Here is a 22,782-nt window from a genome sequence, read left to right on the forward strand (position 1 = left end):
CAGAGGGAGGGCGGCACAGGGAACTGCGTGGCCAGCCTGCTGCTGGGCTCCACTCAGGGTTTCAGACAGAGCCCATCACCGCCGGACCCCAGCCCGACCCACTGAGCCTACAGGGTTGGGTTCCTGATACTCTGCACAAATCTGCTCTTCTTCCCACTGCTGAGAGCATGTTTAAATGCATGGAAAGTTATTTTAACTGGAAAATAAGTTTCTTTTCCACGAGAGGTATCTTCAAACATATACCGAGAGGGAAGGAAAAGCACGTTGCCTACAATGAGCTGAAGCGAATCCTTGCTTCCTACAAGTTGCAGCACCTCTGTCTGCTGTGTCTTCCTCATGCCGTTGTTGTGATCCACGTTAACGAGCAAGGGGCTTCTTTCTCTGACGTTAATAATGGAAATGCATGCGTAACAGACAGAAATGAAGCACTAAAGTTATACGTTAGGGATTTATTTCCCAAAGTGTGGGGCCCAGGGGAGCCATGCTCATCGTGGCTCCACAGCCAGCAGAACGGCCGGGCAGTGTCAGCTCTGCAGCTGGTCCTGTTGCTCCCTGGAGTTTAGAGGCTGTCGGGCGGGGTGGAGAGAGGGACCAGGTGAGCTGGTGTCTCAGCCCAGCGCTCCTGAGGGCAGCGCTTGGGAACAGACTCCAGAAAGCGTTCCTGACCCCACGGGCACCGCGCAGGGAGGAAGAGCCGTGCCCTCGGAACACGGGAGCGCAGTGTGTCCGGGAAATGCGTGTGCGCTGCCTTCAGACCAGGACTCTGCTGACATTGCCTCTGGTCCCTCTAAGCTTTAAAGCCCCGGGTGTCAGGAGGGAGAGGCTCGTATCCTTTGCTCTGGTACCGTCTTTCTAGAGCAGCGGTTCTCAACCTGTGGGTCACGACCCCTTTGGTGGTTGAACGACCCTTTCACAGGGGTCGCCTAAGACCATCGGAAAACATGTATATAATTACATATTGTTTTTGTGATTCATCACTATGCTTTAATTATGTTCCATTTGTAACAATGAAATTGGGGGTCACCACAACACGAGGAACTGTATTAAAGGGTCGCGGCATTAGGAAGGTTGAGAACCACTGTAGAGGAAGCATGTTGTAACTCGCTGGTGCAGAGACTGATGTAAACGGACTCCGTGGACTTTTTATGCAGGGGGAACGCCTAGCTTGAATCTGCTGTGGCTGAACCATGAGCCCGAAACCCAAGCACGGCGCGTGGAGGTGCTCCTCGCCTGTTTCGACCTCTCCTCCTCGAGCGAAGAGCTGCAGGCTGTGGAGAGCCCCTTTCAAGGGCTGTGCTGCCTCCTCGCCTACCTGTTTGTGCAGGTAACCTGGGCTCCTTGTGGCCTCCGTCTCATGTGAGAGGCAGCACTCTGGGTGCAGCCAGGCGGTGGTTGCATCCCTCTGTCCAGTGCTGGTCCTTGAGCACTGGCTCTCTGCCGGGCCTGCCTTCAGACTCGAGTGCACGCAAGAAACGGGCTTGGGAAGCCCTGCCTGCCCTTTGGTTCTGCGTCCAGAGCTTGAGGACGCGGAGACCCCTTCTGTTGTGTGACTGCTGGGTGGTCCTTCCTGTTCCTGGGCGCGGGGTGCGGGGAGGGCCCAGCTCTGTGCCGCTTCAGCTTTCCCGAGTCACAGCCAGCCGTTCCTCTAACCAGTCGAGCATGTCCCTTCACGCTCTAGGCCGAGAACGAGATAACAGCTTCCTCCTGCGGCTCCTGGGACAATCCCAGGGCAGAAAACATGGGGAGTGCTCTGTCAGAGCGCCTGTGAGAAGGCTGCGCTCGCCGTCCCCATCACCATCAGTCCTCAGCCCACTGTGGGGGCCAGGCCACCGGTACAGGCACAGCCCAGGTCCCTGTCAGACCCTTCAGCAGGCTGGACAGCTCCTTCCTCATTCATTTTACACTTAGTTTACATAGGAAAATTACAAAAGCCAATGAAAAGATTGGCCTTTTTCGTAGTTTTCCGCGCACACAGCAGTGTCCATCCCCAGCCCCACCTCCCCGCCCCAGCTGTCCTACTTTACCTTCACTTCTGTCTCCGTTGTCCCAACCACAAGAGCAGAGGGTCTGTCTTCAGCCACAGAACTGTCTCATCACCTCCCCTCCAGGCCATCTGTCTTTGGCTCTAATCTTGGGTCTGTTGGCCATAACCATGCATTTTATTTGCCTGGAGTGGGAAGTTGTGTGATTCTGTTTCCAATCTGAATTCACTTCACGAATAGCTGAGTTGCATTTCAGGGACCTCCCTGCTTCCCGGCCTCCGTGCCCGTGGTGGTGTCCCTGGAATAGCGAGGTCCTGACTGTCACTCCCAGGATCATTATTGCCCTCGGTCAGTCTGCTCAGAGGTGCACTTGTAGAATTCTCACACTTCCATGGAGCTGTGCTTAAATTAGATGCTTTTGGGTGTGATTTGGGATAAAAGTACATTCTGTTCAGTGTACAAACCTGCACAGAAACTAGTCTGGGAAGAGCCTCCGGGAGGGCACGTGCATCCCAGAAAGGGCGCTTAACCCTCCGCTAGCAGAGCCAGTGCTCTCCCCGGGACGCTCTGCAGTGTCGTGTCACTGGGAGTCTGCAGTGTAGACGTGTCTGCTGTAACTGGCGGCCGATGTGGGCGGTGAGGAAGCAGGGAGGAACAGTGCCCCACGGGCCCTTTTTAAAGCACCTTCTTCAAACGCAGCTCAGGGCAGGAGGTGGCATCACTGCCAACAAGCCCAGGTGAAACGCAGGGGCGGGTTGTGGCTTTGAAACTACTTCCTCTGCTGGGACCTGCGTCTGCAGAGGGGGCCCTTTTTTCTTGGTCATGAGGACCACTCCTTTGTAGACGGTGTTTCCCCCCTGAGATAAGCAAGTTGTTATTTATACAAAGGCAACAGCTACTTTGGAGTAAAAACGGAATAGAGAGGTGACGGGTGGGTCGGAATGTTCAGAGCTTAGCAGCGTCAGTCTCCCCACGCCGGGACTTCCCACAGGGTGCACGTCCTGTTTGGAGGAGCTCCCGGGTCCCTCTGAGGGGGTCATTCAGCTGGTCCCAGTCCTTCCCCTCCCTTGAGTAGGAGGCCCATGGAGTCTGCGTCCATCATGGCTCTTGGCTCCCCTCCCTGCTTCCCTGCCTGGCTCTTCTCCACATCTCTGCCTCCTTGTTTCTCCCTCACACTCTTCCTAGACCTTTCGTTCCATGAAGGATTGGCGGGGACTCATATTTTGGGGTTCCTGATTTCCTTTAAATTGGGGTTCGAAGACACAAGCTTCCCCTGGGGCTATTGAGGGTGCGTTCTCATCTCAGCCCTAGCCACCCAGTGAGGCCATACCCTCCATGTGACCCTGTGCTGTCTGCAGGCTCTCGGTCCAGCTTGGCCTGGGCAGTGGGAGAGAGGCCCTGCTCACTCCCACTTGTGTCTCCTCTGCTGCTTGAGATCGGAACACCGTGTGCCTGTAGCCAGTCCTTGCAGCCGTGTCTGGAAGAGCTAACGCTGGCTCTCCTTCCCTCGCAGGTGGACACACTGTGCTTGGAGGACCTGCATGCTTTCATCGCGCAGGCCCTGTGCCTCCCAGGGAAGTCGGCTGGGCATCTCGCAGACTTACAGGTACTGGCCCAGGTGACTGTCTCAGTGCTGAGGACACCTGGCTGTGGTTGGGACCCAGCGACGTTAAACAGCCAAGCAGAGTAGAAAGAGCTCAAGGCACCATGCCCTCTCCTGCTCTGTTTACAGGTGGGGAACTGAGGTGGAGTGGGAGGCTGAACGCAGCTTCTCGTGAAATGAAGGGGACGTTGACGCCAAGTGGGACTTTCCTTGTCTGTTGACACTGGGTCGCCTCCCACCACCCTGTATTGGCGGAGTTGAAGTGGAGTCAGGGCCCTCATGTCCAGCCAGCTTCTTGCCTATTCCCTTTCCATGAGAAAGACCATGTGCCCAGGAGTAAGGCGGTTTGGGAAAATGCCCTGGACAGCAGGCTGAGGGAAGCTGTGAGTGAGGGAAGGTGTTCAATTTAAAGAAAGAAAAACCAGCTCTCTGTGGTGATGCTGAAAGGGCAGCCACAGGTGAGGAGGCGCTGGTCTCACCGACACAGCACAGGGAGGAGCTGAGCAGGCCGGGCTCCTCTCAGGGGTGCTCAGTGCTCCGACATGTCTTTTCCTGGACCAGCTGCAGCTGTCCGTGGTGCTCAGCCGACAGCTCCAGAGCACGGAGTGTGTTCCTTGTTCTGAAGGGCTCCCCGTGCCTCATGCAGCTTGTGTAGAGACACGCGGAGGGAGATGGGATTTAGGGTAGAATCTGCAGAGTTAGGAGGGAAAGTCATCAAAGTAACAGACTTAACTAGAGAGCATACGTAGCTTCCGGGGTCCCCCTTTTTAAGCAGCAAGACCATCCCTCCCCCCTCTTCCCCCCCCACTGGCTTTGCCTCCAGCCTCCTTCCAGATGGAAGTTCTCCTTTCAGAATGAAAGAATCAAGAGGACAGACAGACGCAGCTAAGCAGGTGGGCAGCCTCTGCCCTCACACACGCTCCTCACAAGCTCTCTGCAGACAACTCCGCCAGACCCAGGAGGCTGAGGAGTAGCCCCAGGACACGAGGGCCAGACCTGCACCCGCTGTCCTCGGCGCCCGCCCAGCAAGGCTCGGGGAGTTTCCCTGAGGGCCGTCTTAGACGGCTGTGCCACTGCCACCCGGAGGCCCTGCCGCAGCAGCTTCCCTGTGGAACCTGCAACATCGGACCAGGCCTTTCGGACCAGAAAGGTGACCTCAGAGCCTCCGACTTTAACGCTGTGGCCTGTGAAAGTCCCCACGTGGCTCCGATGAGGAGATTTCTGTCTGATAAGCAGCTGGAGCCCGGGCCTGCTCAGCCAGCTCCCACCAGCCCCACTTCTCCACTGGTTTCAGTCCTCGTCAGCCGTTCGGTGTGGTTCTCTTCCTGAGCGGCTTGTCGAGGAGGAACGCTGAGCTTATTTTCCAAAACCTGACATCGTAATTAGAAAAACAAAACAAGGCAAATGTGGCTGAGAAATACTTTTCTAGGGAAAAGATATTCTGGAAAATGAAAATATATAACCACACCGGTTTTAACCACACAGGACCCTCGCCTGCAGACATAGGGAAGCTCAGGAGAGCACCCTGGACATGCGGGTGGTTCTGGGGTGAGCACGTCACTGCTGCTGGTGGTGTGGCCGGTGTAGAGCCAGAGGACAGCCGAGGGCCAGGCCCGTGCCCGCCTGTCTGCCACGCCCAGTGTGCCCACCGCCTCTGCTAGGCCCCCCTCGCACAGTGGCGAAGGAAAGCCATGCTAGGAATCGGAGCTGCTGGTGCTGCCCCTCCCCTCCCGAGGTGGCAGAGCTGGGCCCACGTTCCCTGCAGCCCTGACACCTGCCCGAGACCAGGTCGTGCATCCCTTTCCCACTTGGGACTCCTGGGGCAGCGAGAAGCCTGCAGCGGGAACACCGTGTGGCGGGGGCTGTGGCTCTGCTGCAGGGAGGAGGGTGGCGGCTCTGAAGGCTGCCCAGCGCTGCTTCCTGTGCCAGAGCTGACGGGTGCCGCCTGGTCAGGTCGCTTGCTGTTGACTCACCGAGGCTTTATGTTCACTGAAGATCGCTAAGAGCAAACACTGTCTGTCACTTAGGTTCGTTGTTTCCCAAGACCAAACTTTCCAGTTTAAAAACCAGTGTCATCTCCCCCTTGATGGGAACCTGCCTGTGGAGAGCTGCTCAGGCCAGAGGACCTGGGCACAGGTGGCCCCGCCCCGCCCCTGGGTTACCCGGCTTGCGGAGCCCATCTCCCTCTTCAGCAGGGAGGGAGCTTGACCTTGGACAGGCTCTAGAGGACATCAGCAGGCCATGGTTTTAGGACAATTTGGAAAGCAGTCCTGGACAGCAGACGCCTTTACTCAACCTTAGATCGCCCGGTAATCCCAGCTTATGGTGAATTTCCCAAGATCAAGTGTTTTTTATGTCGGTCAGTGAAGTGAGACCTTACTTATGAAGGGGATAAAGTGTCACATTTCCTGACTTATCCTGGTTTTGTGACTGAATCAGACAGGCAGTGACATCCAGGTGGCAGCTGCTGAACTTGAGTTCCTCGGCGGCTGAGCAGACGTGCACACGGCCAGAACCGTGGACGCCTGCTGGGTGGCGGTGGCCTGTGTGCCACACAGGCCAGAGGGAGGCGAAGGCTGTCGCCCAGCAGGCCCCCCGGTGGCAGGTTAGCTCTGTCTCAGGGAAGTCAGGACGTTTCCCAGCAGGGAGACTCGCCAGCAACAACGTACTTTGTGTTGGAAAGGTCGTCTTAATTGTAAACGTTAGCCCATCAACCCTGTAAGCCATTGTATCCTCAGTGATAAGTGTTTACTTAAAATGATATTTTCAGTAATCACACTCATGGTTAGAACAACCGAGGGTCACGTTTCCATCACAGGGAGCCCAGCGGTACCTACATGAGGCTCTTGGCGCAGAGTGTACCCCAGAGCTTGCCCGAGGGCTCAACTTTGCGGGGGAAGGGGCCGCTCACAGGGCATCTGGGCGGGCGGGCGGGCGTGTGACGTGGGTGTGTCGGCTCTTCCACAGGCCCTGCCTCCGAGCCTCGGTCCCGGGTGGTGCGGTTGTGTTGTGAGCACAGGCTCGGGTCTGTCCCCAGGTGGGCTGCGTGTCACCTCCTCTGTGGTCTGGTCTCCACAGCTCGATCACGTGGACCCCAGAGCCGTGCAACTGGGCTCCCTCCTGGTCCGCGGCCTGACCATGCTGCTGCTGGTCAACAGCGCGTGCGGCTTCCCCTGGAGCACAAGCGACCTCATGCCTTGGAACGTCTTTGACGGGAAGCTGTTTCACGAGAAGTACCTGCAGACCGAGAAGGGATACACGGTGGAGGCCCTCGTGGAGCAGAACGTGAGTTCTGGTTGTCCCACAGGCTGGGCCAGTGGCTCGTGAAACTCCCAAGTCCGTGGCCTGGCACAGGGGGGTCAGTGCTGTGTCCTCACGCCCCTCATGTGGAGGGCGGGCACAGAGACCCCAGCGCCGGCCCTGAGCCGCAGACACACTGCCTGGCGCTCAGGAGCTCGAGCGTCCAGCTTCTGTCACACACGTCTCCTGGCCTAGGACCCCAGACGTCTGGGGGGGGGGGCAACGTGCGCCCGCAGCTCCCGCTGGGTCCCCCCTCGTGTACAGTGGCGAAAGCAAGCCTTCCTGGGAAGCAGAATTAAAAGCGTCCCTGAGGTGCTGGTGCTGCCCCTCCCGTCCTGAGGTGGCAGAGCTGGGCCGCGCGTGTTTAACTCTCAGGCGCTTACCTCCGCCCCCCTTTCTTGCAAGAACAGATGTTTCCTGCAGAGGTGCCTCTGTGGATGCCAGGCAAGAGTCGTGGCCCCTTACCACCTGGAAAGATTCTGAGGCTGGAGGGGAGGTTGGGGCGCAGGCTGCAGTCCAGCCTCATAAGTGCAAAGCATGTGATTCCTGGAAGGTCTCCTACGAGGTTCGGCCAGGCTCGCATGCGCCTGGCAGGGAGGCGACTCGGAGCTCCCGCGGTCGTGTCTCACGCATAGCAGGGCGTCTCGGGAATTTAAGTTCAGAATTTAGAAGCCGCCAGAACGTCAAGTGTGGACGACAGGAGCAGGATCACGAGGGAAGAGGTTGCTCCCACGGGGCCGGTTACCACAGCAGGGACGAGGGGCGGAGCTGCGAGTCTGCACCATGGCTCTGTCTGCTCTCGCTAGCATCTCCACCCCATGCAGAGTGGCTGAGTGCACAGCCTCTGGCTTAGAACAGGTGGCAGGACGGGATGTTCGTGAAGTGGGCTGGGAGACGGGGGTTCATTCCTCCGTCGGCTGCTCGCACACGTGCAGTCGTGCCACTTCGGCCGACAGACTTTTAGGTCAGCTTCTGGTGGGTGACCCAGGTATCACAACGGGACCTGAAGGTGTTAGAGTGTCTGACCTGCAGAAGAGAAGACATCACTCTGGTTACTGCTGGGACTCGGGAGAGCGGCCAGGTCAGGGGCCGAGGGACGTCCCGCAGTGTCCCCAGCCCATGTGTCTGACCCTGGTCTGTTTGCAGAGGGCGCGGCTCACCCAGTTCCACCAGCTGAAGTCCGTGGTGTGCAAGGCCTGCCTACGGGAGGACCGGCGCATCGCCAGCCGGCAGCTCTGGCAGCCACTCCACTCAGGTGGGTCACCGCAGGTCTCAGGAGGAAGGCCGGGCTGATGGCATGGCTTCGACTTCGGTTCCGTTAGGAAAGAGCACGTCGTAGGGTTCTTGGTGAATTCGTGATTCAGAGCTGCTTTGGGTGGGAGCCCTTCTGGGGTCTGGGGCACAGGCCCTGCTGGGTGGCGTGTGCTTGACACAAGTTTATGTTTCCCCACACTGAGCGTGCACACAGCAAAAGCAGATGCAGAGAAGACAGTTAAACAGGAAACAGTAACTTCAATCACGTAGCTGTCAGTGGCTGTGGACCGTCACACGTCTTGCGGTACCTGTGCTCCCATCTCTGTGCTGCTCTCTGCGGCTGGTGTCCCCTCAGCACCGGCCAGCAGCGTGGGCGCATATCACCAGCAGCACAGCTGGCTCCCACCCACTTAGCTCCCCCACCTCAGCTCTGAGGTTGCTTTCATTTCTCATACATCCTACTTGTATCTGGTCGTTTCCGTAGAGTACCATAGTTTTTACAGAATTATAGATGAACATGTAATTGGATTTTGGGTCAACGTTACTAACCTCCGCCAGCAGCGGTGGAGAGCTCTAGCTCCTGCGCCCTCACTGACCGATAGGTGGAGGAGGCAGAGCATCCTCTGGCTGCTCAGTGTCTACCAGTGGATGGGCCTCTTGTTCATCAGCGTATCTCAGTGATTTCGTGGCCTCGTTTCATCAGCATCCACGCTTGTGGCTAGAGCAGCCCCTTCTTTCTCGGTGGATAAGAGCCCACCCCAGCCTCCTCCCCAGGGGGCTGTCCTTGTTCTGCTTGGCACAACCTTGCACACATCCTTCCTAGAGCTGTTGTGTTACGAGGTCAGGACAGCACCTGGGGGCACGTCCAGCTCCTACCAGGTGCCGTGTGGGATCTGATGCAGGGCAGAGCCTGGGGAGTAAAGGGACTGAGGGCAGCGAGGACGGGTCGGGGCCGGGGGCAGGCTCTGACCTCACCCTCCTCTCCCGGTGAGCTTCTCCTGCCAGCACAGGCAGGCTGCTCTCGGGCGTCCCGGGACTGCAGGGCTCTGCCCAGTGAGGTGGCTGCTAGGGGAGCTTCTGCGTGTGCAAAGCCTGGTCATGCTAGCAGGCACCTTCCTTCTGTGGGTCCTCGTGAAACCCCACACGTTTCTAACACACGTACGTCGGGCCTCGTCAGACCTCCCGTGTTAAAGTCTGGTCGGGACAGATGGCGAGGAGCTGGGGGAGGAGTGGGGGTAGGTGAGGATGTGTGTCTGGAGCATTGGGTCTGGCCACCGAGGCCCTGTACTGGTCCTCACAGACGCGGGCCCTCACGGGTGTGTGCCCTCCGTTTGCTCCCGTCACCAGCACAGGCCCCGGGGCACATGTCCAACCACAGGCCTCCGTCCCCCCAGCACTGGCACAGGGCCCCCCATCTGCGTTTTCACGGGCTCTCCCTTCGATTGTAAAGACACAGAAGTTGGACACTGCTGCCCCTGCTCCGGGCCTGCACGTGGCGTGTCATGGGTCAGGCATTGGTGCCTGCTCACGTCCTGGTGTCCCCACAGGGAGGCGGGGAAGACCGGGATCTGGCGCCCATAGGACGAGCTTCGGAAACAGCCGGTCAGACCAAGGACAGCACTGGAGAGAGCAGGGCCCAGGTAAGAGGGCGCTGCCCGCACGGCTCGGTCAGTGCCGCCCACAGTGTCAGTGCCTGCGTCAGAGACGGGTGTGCTTGCCAGGGAGCGGGTAGTGGGCGCACGAGAGCCCTGCTCACTGCACAAGCTGGTCTGTCTGTTCCTGGTCAGTTTTCCACCCGTCATTCACCTGGTCAGGGCCCCAGACCCTGCAGACCTCGTCACCTTGCAGGGAAGGTGTCGGGCAGCCCAGGCCCTGGGCCTCTGGCTGAGGCTCAGTGCACCTGCTTGCCCAGGACAGCAGAGCCCGAGCGCCTGACGGGAGACCCAGGCCGACCTGGGCCAGGCTGGAGTCAGGGGCCACATCCGTCCTTCAGAACCCACCTCTTCTCCATCTTCCGCTCCGTGTCCCCCACACGTGGCAGGTGTGGCAACCACAGTGACCCCGACTGGGGCTGTCATTTCCCTCCCCTCTGGGTCTTAGGAAGTCAGGGAGGACGAGATGATGCCAGTCCGGGTGGAGAGGGCTGCAGGCGAGGATGGGCCCGGAGTGGGCGGGCCCTGTTCCCGTGGACACCACCTCTGGGCACGGGTTCCTACACGGACTCGTGCAGCATCCGTGCCCCCTGGAGTTCGCCCACCTTCCCTCGGTGCCCAGCCTGGGGCACGCTGTGGTTCTCTGGTTCTGCTCTTTCATGATGGAAAAGAAACACTTAGCAATGAAAACAGCCCATTGAACGTCAGCTGTGATTGAAAAATAAAACTTGAGTGTGAACAGTTTGCATGTGGCCCAGGCCAGGTGGAGGTGCCTCTAGGCCCCTGTGTTTGCAGCCTCTCAGAATAGGAGGCCGTCCACCCCCTCCCCAGGCAGTCAGGGTTTCCCACGGAGACACAGACTCAGCCTGTCTGCGCGGGCGGCATCCTGCGCCCAGAGGACCGTGGGTGCCGCTAGCACAGTGACCTCCTCCAGGTCTTTCCCGAGGTGTTTTCACTGTTAGTTTCCTGGCTTTTCCCTTCATAGTTAGAAGCTGAACTGTTTCAGTAGAGTTGTTTTTTTTTTTAATTTAAATATATTTTTATTGATTTCAGAGAAGGGGGAGAGAGAGAGGGAGAGAGAGAAACATCAATGATGAGAGAGAATCATAGATCGGCTGCCTTCTGCACGCCTCCTACTGGGGATCGAGCCTGCAACCAAGGCATGTGCCCTTGACCAGGAATCGAACCTGAGTCCCTTCAGTCTGCAGGCCGACGCTCTGTCCACTGAGCCACACCAGCGAGGGCTCAGTAGAGTTTTTTCTATTAAAAAGCAAACAATGTTAATTGTACCGAAATAGCCAGGATGAAGCTATGTTTTAAAAAATCAGTAAAGCAAACAACCTGACCGTGGTGCTGGCCTGGTCACCCTGGCCATCACTGCCCGCCCACAGAGGCCATGCATGAGCACCCCGCCTGCCCACGGCACCCTCACCTGGGGAAAGCCGTCTGTCCTGCCACACTCCCTCAGCCCCCGCTCTTAGCTCCCACTGTGTTCAGTGCCAACCTCCTGCGGGTGCCGTGTGCGTGTCATAGGACCTGGGCACCTGCCGCTGGGCACGAGGAGTCCAACTCCAGCGGAGCTGGGCCAGCTCTGTCCCGTGTCCTTCCCTGGCCGAGCGTGAGGCTGGGTGCTGGCCCGGGGAGACTGGCTGCAGGCAGTGTGCCAGCGGACACCCAGGTGGCACGTACAGGGGCTGCATTGCTCACTGCATGTGGCAGTGCCCATATGTTTTCTAACGTTCGGTGTTTCTGTGTGAAACGTGTTGTGTGCACACAGTCTCGTATTGTGGCCGGGACATTGTTTTTCAGGTCGGGTAATCCAGTTGTTCCGTTTTAATCGCCAAGATTGAATTACATCTTTACTCGGCCAGCACGTTTTTTGCTGGGTTTTGTCTCCCTTTGGCCACATGGGAAGTCCCAGGGCTCCTCCTGCCTGGGAAGCTCTGCTGGGCGGAGAGGGCAGGGAGGGGGCAGGGAGGGGACAGGGAGGTGCGGGCATCAAAGCTCCAGGACCTTTGAACCTCCTTGCTGGTGTGAGGGGTGAGGTGTGAAATTCCACAGCCAGCAGCTACCAACTGGCTTGTGATTTCTTCAGGTTGTCCTTCTCCGGGTGCTTCTGAGGGAGGCGGCTGCTGTAAAGCTGCCTCTGATCCCCTGGGATCACAAGGGCGGGGCCAGGCCCCAGCCCAGAGCCTCACACTCTGGAGAGGCCTGAGCAACAAAGACCCCCGGCCCCCCGGGGCGCCATCACCTCAGGAGCCTGGCAGATTGTGTGGGAAAAGCATGAACTGTTGAGTGTGGGGCCGATCACCTGTGGCTGCCGTGTGGGGGGAGGCAGAGGTGGGCAGCCGCACCGGACGGGCACCTGGGCCCTGCAGTAGGAAGAGCTCCGTGCTGTCTTCCCTGGACTTGGCAGGAACATCTCCCTGGGAAGCTCCAATGTGGCGAGGGGGGGCACGGGCAGGGGGTGCCTGGCGTTGGGAGTTGACGCTCACTTTCCACGCGAGGCTGCCTCCATCACCATCATGGAGTCAGTGTGGGCGAAAGTGCAGTGGGAGGCGGGCCCAGGGGAGACGAGCCGAGCCCCAGACGCCCACGCATTGCCTGGCGCCTGCTTAGAGATGGTGGTTTCTCCCGTGTGCACCTTAGACAGATTCCATTCTCACTACGGTTTCCTGTCTGTGCAGGAAGCAGACAGCAGGAGCCGGACCCGTGGAGAAGGGGCTCCTCCTCTGGGTAAGTCACCCCTTCTGTCCTCAGAGTGCGCCGTCCACCAGACACCGACGTGAGACACAGCTACAGCATAGACCACGCCAGGGGCCAGACGTGAAAGGGAGCCAGGTGTTAGGTCTGCGGACAGGCCCCTCCCTAAGCTAACTTGGTTTCTAGAAAAAGGTTGGTGAGAACGGATGGCGAGTCTGGACTTGAAACCCCAGCAGCACCGTCCTTGTCATCGGAGCCATGGCTGCTCCGCGCGGAGGAGAAGGGCTCGGGGTCCAGCCCTCGCTTCCCACAGGGGCGGGGCGGGGGGGGGGGCATCCTGCCCAGCTCCTCCGCAGGCCCGGGGGCCTGGGGGCTGGTGCTCAGAGGTGTCGCTCCTCCCGTGTCCTCTCTCAGATTCTGACCACAGTCCTCACAGGTCACGCCCCCGACTGTCTGCTTGGGTCCTCGCTTCCTCCCTTCCTGGCGGGAGGGTTCGCTCTGGGTGGGCTCGGCGGTGTCTGCTGGGCGCCCTCCCTTCACTCTCCTGGGAGTGTGTGCTGTCGGGCGTGTGCCGACGGGCTGGTCGGCCCAGGCTGCAGGCCTCCAGCGGGGGTTCCCCCTTAGAGAGGAGGGCGCAGTGAGTGTCAGGAGCCCGATCGGGGTGTCTGCTGCTCTTCGTCGTTGGGCACCGGAGAGCTCTTAGCATTAAAGACGTTTAAAAGGAACCGGGTCCCAAGCAGTCCTCGCTGACAGGCTTTCCAGGAAGCCCCAGAGGTGGCATGCTGAGCCCGGTGACCTCTGGAGCCTTGGTAACGACTAGAAGTTGAAAGCCAGGCCCTTCACAGCAGCCGTGGCCTAAACCTGGGGGAGGGGTGACTGCCTGACTGACCCCCAGCTCCCAGAAGGGCTCCTGCACGGCCCCCCACCCCCCGCCCCGGCTGCCCTCCTCCAAGCAAGAGCCCCGCGGGCAGCTCAGGGCGTGGAGCCCCGGCCTGTCTTGTCCTGAGCCCCCACCTGGCATTTCCCGGACGTGGGCGCCGTCTCCAGGGGTGTCATGCGTTTGTGTTTCTGACGTGTGAAGTAGCCTCGCTTCCTGCGGCTCCTCTGTACGGACGTTAGCAGATCTGGCCGCTCTTCAGGCACGTCTGGTAGGACCTACAACCTGATTTCCCAGGTTTGGAAATGCCCCCTTTTCATTTTTCTTAGGGGTGTTTTCTGTCTAAGTCCTAACATTTTGTTCCTTTTGTTTCTGCTGCCTCAAAGTGTTGTCTTTTTGCTGCTCATTTGTACAACTTTGAAGTAAGCTCTCGTCCCCTAGACGTTGGTCGGCCCCAGGATGATCCTCTTCCTTCCTAACAGCTCAGGTCTCGCGGGTCAGGGAGCTGTCTGTGCCGTCAGCAAGCGTAGCTGTCGGCCGAGGGGAGGTGGCGGGGGGGGGGGGGTCTCTGCACTCATTTCCAGTGTTTGGTCGCTCCCCAGTGGAGGTGAGGACTGAAAATAAATAAATAAAGCAAGTGATGTGCAGAGGCCACAGCTAGCGTCATGTTCAGCATGGAAAGGTGGGAAACTCCCTCCAAGGAGTAAGACGGGTGCCAGCTCTCACCAGTCCCGGTCGCCATTGTTCTGGAAATTCTAACCAGAGCAATTGGGCAGTAAAATAAATAAAAGGCATTCACAGTGCAAGGAGAGGAAATATCTCTGTTTGCAGATGACATGACCTCACATAGAGAAAATCCTAAGGACGCCCCCCAAAACTGTCAGAGCAACTAAATGAATTCAGTAAAGTTGCAGGATACAAAACCAACGTACAAATACCAATTGCGTTTCTATACACTAACAAAAGACTCTTAAAAAAGAAACTAAGAAAAACAATCCTATTTACAATAGCATCCAAAAGAATAAAATACTTAGAAGTAAATGTTACTGAGGAGGTGAAAGATCTTGATGCTGAAAACTATAAAACATTGATTAAAGAAACGGAAGACGACATGGTAGGAAGAATTAATATTGTTAAAGTGCCCATGCTACCCAAAGCAGTCAAAATTCCAGTGGCCTTTTTCACAGAAATAGAACCAAAAAGAGGTTGTGGTGCTGGAATGAAAGATTCACTTGGGTTCAAAGACAGGTCTCAGCAGCCAGGAAAACCCCCTCAGACGGAGGCGGGGCAGTGAGTGAACCAGAAACGAAGTGGCAGGAAGGACTGAGCAGAGGGGCGCGCGCTGCCCTCACGCAGACACACGCTGTCGCAGAGGGAGGAGGAGAGACCATCCCAGGAAACACGGGCGGGAGAGTCCCCAAGGCCGGGGCGGCACTGAGCACTGGGCCACGTGCCACAGCCGAGAGCACCTGGTGAGTGAGGCCAGGCCAGGTGAACACGGCTGGACACGTGAAGCATGGCATTTGGTAAGGGCATCTGAAGGCGGGAGACTGCAGCTCCTGCCAGTCAGGCAGTGGGTGCTCCTGGGAGACCTCCAGCCTCCGGTTCACATCCACAGGTCAGCTGCTGTGTGCACACCCCACCACACACACAGCTACACACCCCTCCACACACACAGCTACACACACAACACATACCCCCCCCCACACACAGCTACACATACAACACATACCCCCCCCCACACACACACACATAGCCACACACCCCTACATGTGCACCCCTACACCACCCGAAGTTGGGCCATGTCAGTCGGAGCTGCAGCTGACAGTCCCCTCACTTCCTCAGGCGCCCCCCTCCCTTGGGGACTTGCCCCTCGGGCCGCGGGGAGGTGTGGCCTCCCTGCCCCAGGCTGGCTGAGGTGCAGGCACTCCACCATGAATCCCTGTGTTGCAGGTGGTCCAACTGACCCTCTGCCGGACCCCAGGCCCTCTCAGCTGGAGACGATCCCCTCAGACTTGGACGTGCGACAGGGAGCGGACACATCCTGCTTATGGACCATCGGGCACCGAGGTTCTCACATCGCCAGCACTCGGCACCGGGGACAGAGCTGTTCCGGCTCCTTCTCCCGCCAGCGGTCAGAGGGGAGCTCGGGAACTCGGGTGGACGGCCTGCTGGCGCGTGGCATCCCCACAGCCTCACCCCACCCGGCCTGCCTTTGGTGAGGGTGGTTGTATGTGTGAGATGCCACGGGGGTGGTTGCAGGGCAGTCGTTACAGCTGCTGGTCTGACCAGCCTGGAGAGAAACCTGCAGCCACAGGCCAGGATAGGAGTGTCTCCCGCCAGCGGCCAGCGGCCTCGGGCTCCTCGCACTGAGGTTAGAGCTGCGGCTCCACAGTGGCTCATCTCAGAGGCGGCCCAGGCCCTGGCTAAGGGCCCTCGTCCGGGTTTACTGGGGCACACACAGCACTCTGCTGGATTCCTTGTTCAAATTTGTCAGAAATGCTGTGAGTCGCCTTAGCTGGTTTGGCTCAGTGGACAGAGCATCGGCCTGTGGACTGAAGAATCCTGGGTTCGGTTCCGGTCAAGAGCACATGCCCGGGTTGTAGGCTCAATCCCCACTGTGGGGCGTGCAGGAGGCAGCTGATCCATGATTCTCTCTCCATTGTTGATGTTTCTCCCTCTCCCTCTGAAATCAATAAAAATATATTTTTAAATAAAAAGAAATGCCATTGGTCACAAGGGTCGCGTTTCCACTGGGGAAGGAGATGCCTGGTTGTGGCCACCGTTTTGCCCAGACCTTGCTCGTGGCGACAAGGCCCATGAGGCCACGTGTCCCCTGCGTTGTCCGGCACAAGCAGCCCGACTGGGTCTGGCGTCTCCCGGCTGTGCTGTGAGGAAGGTCTGGTGCGTTGCCAAATATAAACAGTCAGCTGTTACCAGTGAGAAAGTGTGACCGGCTTCGTTGCTTCTGTTTTTCGTTTGGGCCATTCGCTCACGTTCTAGACCCGAAAAGAACGTGGATGGCAGTGAGGTCAGCAGGGTCACCTCTGGGCCTGGGCCGCCCTCCCCCGCTCTGTGCCTCTGGCGGCATCTCCAGTTGGCGGGTTTGCTTCCGTGTAGGGTTTCCCAGATGTGTACACTCTTGAGAGGAAAATAGTGGTGATTTCTGTCGATTTGCTACTGTTCTAATATTAATGTCAAACACGCATCAGATCCTCATGCCTACAGCTTCCTCAGCACGGCGTTCCCTCGAGACGTCCTGTGAGTGAAATGCAGGCGGGTCATGGCACAGGTGTGTTGCTGTCGCAGCCCCAGGGGCTCCCAGCAGGCTGGCCGCGGCCGGGGTCAAGTCCAGGCCGTCTCACGGGACACGTGTGGCCTGAGGGGGGGCCAGCATGACGGGGTGCGGGCGCAGGGAGGCTGGGAGACCCTGCCTGTGGCACGACCACAGCCCCTCTCGGAAGCCTCCTGCCCGTCTCCCTGTAGGGAAGGGAGTCCCACTGGGGGCGCCCCTCCCTTGAACCCACAGAGCCTCCGTGTGGCGCCCGTGCAGGAGGCAGCTGATCCATGATTACACACGTGGCACACACACAGCACACACACAGGAGGGAGTCCCACAGGAGGCGCCGTGCCTGCCGACTTGGAGCCGCTCCTGCGGGCTGGTTCTGGGGGACTGCTGCCCTGTCTGCTGCTTGGGTCTCTGCAGCCAGAACGACTCGGGGTGTGTCCTTGAGGGAAGAGAAGGTGCCGTGTCAGAGCCGACTGCCTCTCAGAGCCTCCCTGGTCTCGGCTCAGAACCGAGGGCTACACGCTCATGGTTCTCATCTTAGCTGTTTGGGTTTAAAGTTTCAAGCTCTTTCAGCACCTGCCACATCAGGAAGGAAAGCAAGTCGTTTCCCGACTGTCACAGAGGAAGAGAGACCCCGCAGGCAGAGAGCCTGTGCCGTGTGTGTGTGCCGTGTGAGTGTGCGCGTGTGCGTGTGTGCCATGTGTGTGCGTGTGCCATGTGTATATATCTCTGCCATGTGAGTGTGTGTGTGTGAATGCCATGTGTGTGGCCTGTGTGTGTGCCGTGTGTGTGCCATGTGAGTGTGTGTGTGCCATGTGTGGTGAAATGTCAGCTCTGACCCACAGCTTGTTGGTGGGAAGAGCAGGGCCTTCATGTCCCGTGTGCCTGGGTCGGGGGCCCTCCCCGCTGTGTCCTGGGCCGAGCTGACCACCAAGCAGGGCCTCCGTGGAAGGAGCACCCTGCACTGCCCTTGGTAAGCGGCAGCTCTTGGGGAGTGCCGGTCTGCGCCCCGCTGAGTCCTCCTGGAAGCCGGCTGCCCCTGGGACCTGCTGCATGTGGTTTTGTTTGGTGGCAGTTGAACTCTGGGGCCTGAGCGCGACCAGCCGGCTGTGTCCACTGCCGTGGGGAAGGCTGAGCCAGCTCTTCTCGGGGCTCCGTCTCCTGAACTCGGACCCTTGTGAAGCTCAGAGCAGAGCCAGGCAGGAACGGCCCTGCAGGCTGGCCGCACCCTCGTCCGACATGATGGACCAGCAGCACTCAGCACACACTCCTCTCCTCCCGGGCGAGCCCAGTGCACAGGGAGGTCCTTCATCCACATCCCTCGCAGCCTGGGGACGGCGAGGACTCCCCGTGGGAACAGGCGCGTGCACTGGGCCGGGAGCATTGCGGCAGAGCAGTCCTGCCGGGGCCCACGCCACTCCATCAGCCGCTCGGCACAAAACCCTTTCTTGGTGGCGACTTCTCGTTCGTGTCGTTCTTCATTAGTGAGGCCACACAGGTCTCCCCGGTCTTCTAACTCCTGAGGCTTGGTTTTCCCAGACGCCCTCTGCCCTCACCGCTCGCTCGTCCACATTCATTGAGCAGCTGCCGTGTGCCGGCGTGTCAGGAACACCGAGGCCTGCGCTGGAGTCAGGGCCGGGTCACCGCTGAGTTGGACGAAGTGACTTGTGGGGACGGTTTGGTGGGAGCAAGTCCCAGGCGTGGGGCGGCATTGCTCATGAGAGGCTTCAGGTCTCGCTGTGAGCGCTGCTCACCTGCTCACGGGCACCTCAGGCAGGCGGGCCGTCCGTGACCTCATTTACTGGATCCCTGTGCTTCTACCCCAGGTGTTATGGGAAGGACATGGAGCCTCGACTGGTCACTACTGTGGTGTTTGACTTGGAGGCAGAGTCTGAGGCCCCAGCAGCATGGACAGCCCTGTTGGCCCAGCCAGGAGGACGGGCTGTGGGCAGGTGCCCACCCAGCTCACCCGGAGCGGCTCCCAGGGCCACCCTGCAGGGCACCACCCGTTTGCTGGATTATCCAGGGGAAAGTGACCTGGAGGCCCGGCCTCGGGGAGGCTGCCCACTGGGCCTGGGGGCGGACCAGCCCTGCCCTGGCGGCTGTGGCAACAGCCTGAGGCGGCGGCAGATCTGGGGCCTCGCAAAAGCTCGGCACAGGCAGCTGCTGTGATGCTGGGGTGACGGGGTCCTGCCTGCGCCCTAAGCCCAGGACGGCCTGGGGGGTGCGGATGTTCAAGCCCATTTCAAGGGGCCTCACAGGATTCAGAGAATATTTACAAATGAGGAGGCTGCAGCCTCAGAGAGGACCTGAGTCTGCGCCTCTGCCCCACCCCCACCCGGACGCCTGAGGAGATGGGGCTCGTCCCACTGGGGGGTTTGGTTTCTCCCGGGCGGTAGGGTCTGGGGAAACGCCCTCAGAGCCTGGGCTGGCTTTGTCGCGCGTCCAGCCGAGCCCTGCGCCCTGGGCCATCGCGGGCGCTGAGCAGCCGCTAACCTCCAGCCGGGGCAGCACTGGGAGGCACGGGGAACGGCAGGTCCCCCGCGAGCTGCCCACCCTCCATCTGTGCCCGTGTCAGGGCTCACGGAGCATATGCTGCCTGTTGCTCACTGACCATCTGCTGCTGAGCTGATGAAGTGTCCCTGTTACCGTGGCGACAGAGCCCTTGATTGGCGGTGGCACCACAAACATTCCCTACTCAGGTTTCACTTTTATCTGTGCTCTGGAATGGGCTGGGGGAGGGCGGCCGTGGGGTGGGGGAGGGGGCGGGGGCTGGGGGGTGAGGGTTGGGGAAGGGGTGGGGCTGGGGCAGGTGTGGGGATGAGTTTTCCTCCACCTCCCCCTCTCCCCCCTCCTCCGCTCCCCTCCCTGCAGCCCCTGAGCAGGTACCGTGGGGGTTCCTGGGTCAAATCAGAGCACAGGGTGGGGGCTTGTTTCTGCCTGGCCCTGGGACTCCAGGGGAACCTTCCAGAATTCCAGGCTGGTGTCTGAGGGCTGAGTCTCTGCCCTAGGAAGGCCCCACCGGGCCAGGACATGCCTGCAGCCTGGAGATCTCTGCCCCCCCTCCGCCCCGCAGTTTGAGGAGCTGCTGGGTATGATGGCCAGGCCTGGGCCCTGGTCTGGGTCCATCTTCCTCCCAGGCCCCCAGGAGCCCCATGTCCGTCCGGCCCTGAAAACCTGAAGGGAGTCTGGTGCCCCCGCCGTCCCCAGAGGAGGCAGAGGGCCTCCTGGGTGCTGAGCTACCTGGCAAGTGGCAGAGGCTTATGAGCGTGAAGTAGTGTTATTTCAGTAAAATTAAAGTCTGGCCTTCAAACAGCTCCACATTAACCAACATGTGCTGGGCACCAAGTGGATTTAAGAGCAAGTCAAACATGGAATTTTACCAAAAGCAAAACTCCTGCTTTTAGACTCAGTATCTCAACCTCATATCTCATTTATTTCCTAATTCCCATCAGCCTGTGTGAGTCGCGTCTCCTAGTTACTCAGGTAAAGCGCGGAGGTGACTTCACTTCCTTCCCACAGGGTCCCAGCCGCTCCCACAGAAAGCGCCGGGTAGCTCAGGAAGCCAGCAGAGACCAGGGACAAGACAGCCCCCGATGAGCCCGACGCATGAAAACCACGTGCAAATCTAGAGAAACTGTTCGAGCAGAGCCCAGCGGCGTGTGCCTGGGATTATGTTCCGTGGCTGATTTTTTCCAGCAAAGGTGACATGGCTGTGGATATCAATCACCACTTCCTAGAGCCAGGAGAAAGCCATCTGCTCGTCCCTGTAGGTTCTGACGAGCCCTGGGCGACGGGGAACACCACGCTCTGCTTTTGAGGTGCTCCTGGTGACGTGGGTCATGCTGCGCCAATGTCTCTGCCCTGGCGGCCAGCCTCACGGGAGCACGCAGGCGTCCCTGCTCGTCTCAGCCGCCTACGCCTTCACCTCCCTGGGGCTCTGGCCATGTGATGAGTCTGGAGAAAGGAAAGCGTCCACCAGGGGAGGATGAGCTGGGGGATCATTGTGGATGGTTCTGTGTCGGGACCACCAGCCTCAAGCAGCACCTGCAGGATTGTGAGAAACGGAAGCAGAATGTGGAGCTCAGCAGCCGGGCTCTGTGGGAGCCAGACCCCAGGCTGTGTGATGGGAGCAGGCTGTCTGCGAGGCATCCCAGGCAGGACCTTGCAGGACGCAGCTACAGGGAGAGCTGGGCAGGTGGGGCGGGAGGAGGGGGGGCCGGGCGCAACTTCTCGGCCACAGCTGGGCACACAGCAGCACCGCCGACTTGGCGGGGCCCCATCCTCGCCCAACATCGCACTTCATGGGACGCCACCATGTGATACCCGAGCGGCGACAACAGGCACAAGCGAGTCCCATCGGCCAAGGGCGACCTTCACGTGGTGAGAAAGTGTGACTAGTAAATTGAGTGGATTTAGCACAGTTTTGGGAAATGGTCGACACTGAAATTGCAGTGTCGTGGTATCTGGGTCTCGGAGCCTGTGTGTGCGCGTGTTTGAATGTTAACTTTACCTCCCCCAGCACCGCCGAGGACGACCCCCTCTCCCCGCCCCCAGGAGCCCGGGCTCGCCCACTCGCACACGTTATCGAGCGGGAGCGGCCTTTGGAGCTTCCCCAGGCAGGCACGGGGGCCACTGCTCAGCCGGCCGCCCCATCCTACATCCCTCAGCTCAGGCAGAGCATTAGCCCTCAGGGCCACCGTGACATCCCTTTCTGCAGGAGTCCCTGCAGTTTGGAGGGAGGCAATGGCAGAGGGGACATGGGGTGCCCGTCACCCACCAGCTCCGTTTGTCCTGAGCAGAGGACGGAGGGGACAAGGCCAGGCACCCATCCTCTGCTGCAGCCGGAGTGCCCCCCCCCCCCAGTTCTGATGCCCTTCCTCAGTGTCCTCACTGCCTGTCTTGGGTCACAGGGACCAGGATGGCTCCTCCACCTTCTTTGTGAATGAGGAGCAGAGATGTACCTGAACCTCCAGGGAGGAGGGGTCTTGTCCCGCCCCCTGGCCTGAGGCAGAGACTGTGGGATCCATCCCATGGCCACTGGCTTCCCTCTCACAAGATGTCTGGGTCTCTTGCCTGGGACAGGGCAGGTGTGAGGTCGATCGAGCGCCTCCCTGACTGCTGGCTCAGGCCCCTTTGGCCTCATGTCCTTGAGCAGTTTTTTAGGATTGAACTTAAACCCTCAACACCAAGTCAGTGGGTCCCAGACTATGCACAGAACCACAGACCTGGGCCCACCCAGGCCTCAGGACCATCTGGGCCCGAGAACCTGCATGTTAACAGGTTCTGAGAAGCTGCTGGTGCTGGGGCCCAGGACCAGGTTCCGAGAACCCAGGGCATGTGGCTGATGGCGCTCGGCTGCCACCTCAAGGGCTCATTGATGGTGCTCGGCACCTCAGCCCAGTGACAGCCCAGAGAGCGGAAGGCGCATGATACTGGCTGCCCGACCTGTGTGTGTGCATGTACCAGTGTACACACGTGCATTCGGGTGTGCATGTACACATATGTACGTGCGCACACATATGCGTGTGTGAGTGTGTGTGCACACGTGTGCACATATGTGGGGGGATCATTTGGGCCCTGATTCAGGAGGTCTGTTCCTGCCAACACTGCCCACCCCCCAACTTTTCTCCGCCACTGGGGACCCAGCCCAATGTCAGCCGCTGCTCTGTGGTCCTCAGGTCCCCGCCCCCCCTATGACCCCAGCTCCCTCCCCTCCCCCCGCAGGAGCCTGTTCCTGGCCTGGTGGCTTCTGGGCAAACCCAGCTCCACAGTCTCTGCCCTCGTGTTCTCACCGAGGCCCAGCCCAAGCCCAGTTCCTGCCCAGCCACCTTCGGGCACCAGGACCTAAACCCTGCACAGGCTCCGAGCCCACACCAGCCTCAAATCCCCAGAGGCCAACGCCCACCTAGGAGGCTCCCCACATGCACGCAAGGCAGTGGGCCCTTGCTCCCTGCCTCCCTACCTGGGGCACCTCCCGAGTAGGCACCCTCCAGGCAGCGTGTGGGTGTCTTCCTGTCGGCACCTGAGCCCCTCCAGCCCTCGAAGGCAGGCAGTCACGTGAGAGGGAAGTGAGCCCCCTGCAGGTTCCTGTTTGGGGACGTGTCACCGGTGACCTTCCA

At 59.5% G+C, this 22,782-nt stretch overlaps 1 protein-coding gene across 4 annotated transcripts in view; it reads left to right on the plus strand.

Moving 5' to 3' along the window:
* FAM120B (family with sequence similarity 120B) overlaps positions 1-16,015 on the plus strand; it is a 30,924-nt gene extending 14,909 nt beyond the window's left edge. For 2 of the 4 annotated variants that reach the window (XM_006105899.3, XM_023746793.1), the window contains exons 5-11: positions 1,152-1,324; positions 3,496-3,588; positions 6,664-6,870; positions 8,032-8,140; positions 9,687-9,779; positions 12,479-12,527; positions 15,325-16,015. In XM_006105899.3, the coding sequence (XP_006105961.1) occupies positions 1,152-1,324; positions 3,496-3,588; positions 6,664-6,870; positions 8,032-8,140; positions 9,687-9,779; positions 12,479-12,527; positions 15,325-15,337 (737 nt within the window). In that variant the 3' untranslated portion in view covers positions 15,338-16,015. Of the gene's footprint in view, positions 1-1,151; positions 1,325-3,495; positions 3,589-3,714; positions 4,399-6,663; positions 6,871-8,031; positions 8,141-9,686; positions 9,780-12,478; positions 12,528-15,324 lie in introns of those variants that run through there. The other 2 variants (XM_023746794.1, XM_014447977.2) reach the window with 2 other exon arrangements.
* The last annotated feature ends 6,767 nt before the right edge of the window (positions 16,016-22,782 follow it).

Source organism: Myotis lucifugus, unplaced genomic scaffold (genome assembly GCF_000147115.1).
Source record: "Myotis lucifugus unplaced genomic scaffold, Myoluc2.0 scaffold_733, whole genome shotgun sequence".
NCBI lineage: Eukaryota > Metazoa > Chordata > Mammalia > Chiroptera > Vespertilionidae > Myotis > Myotis lucifugus.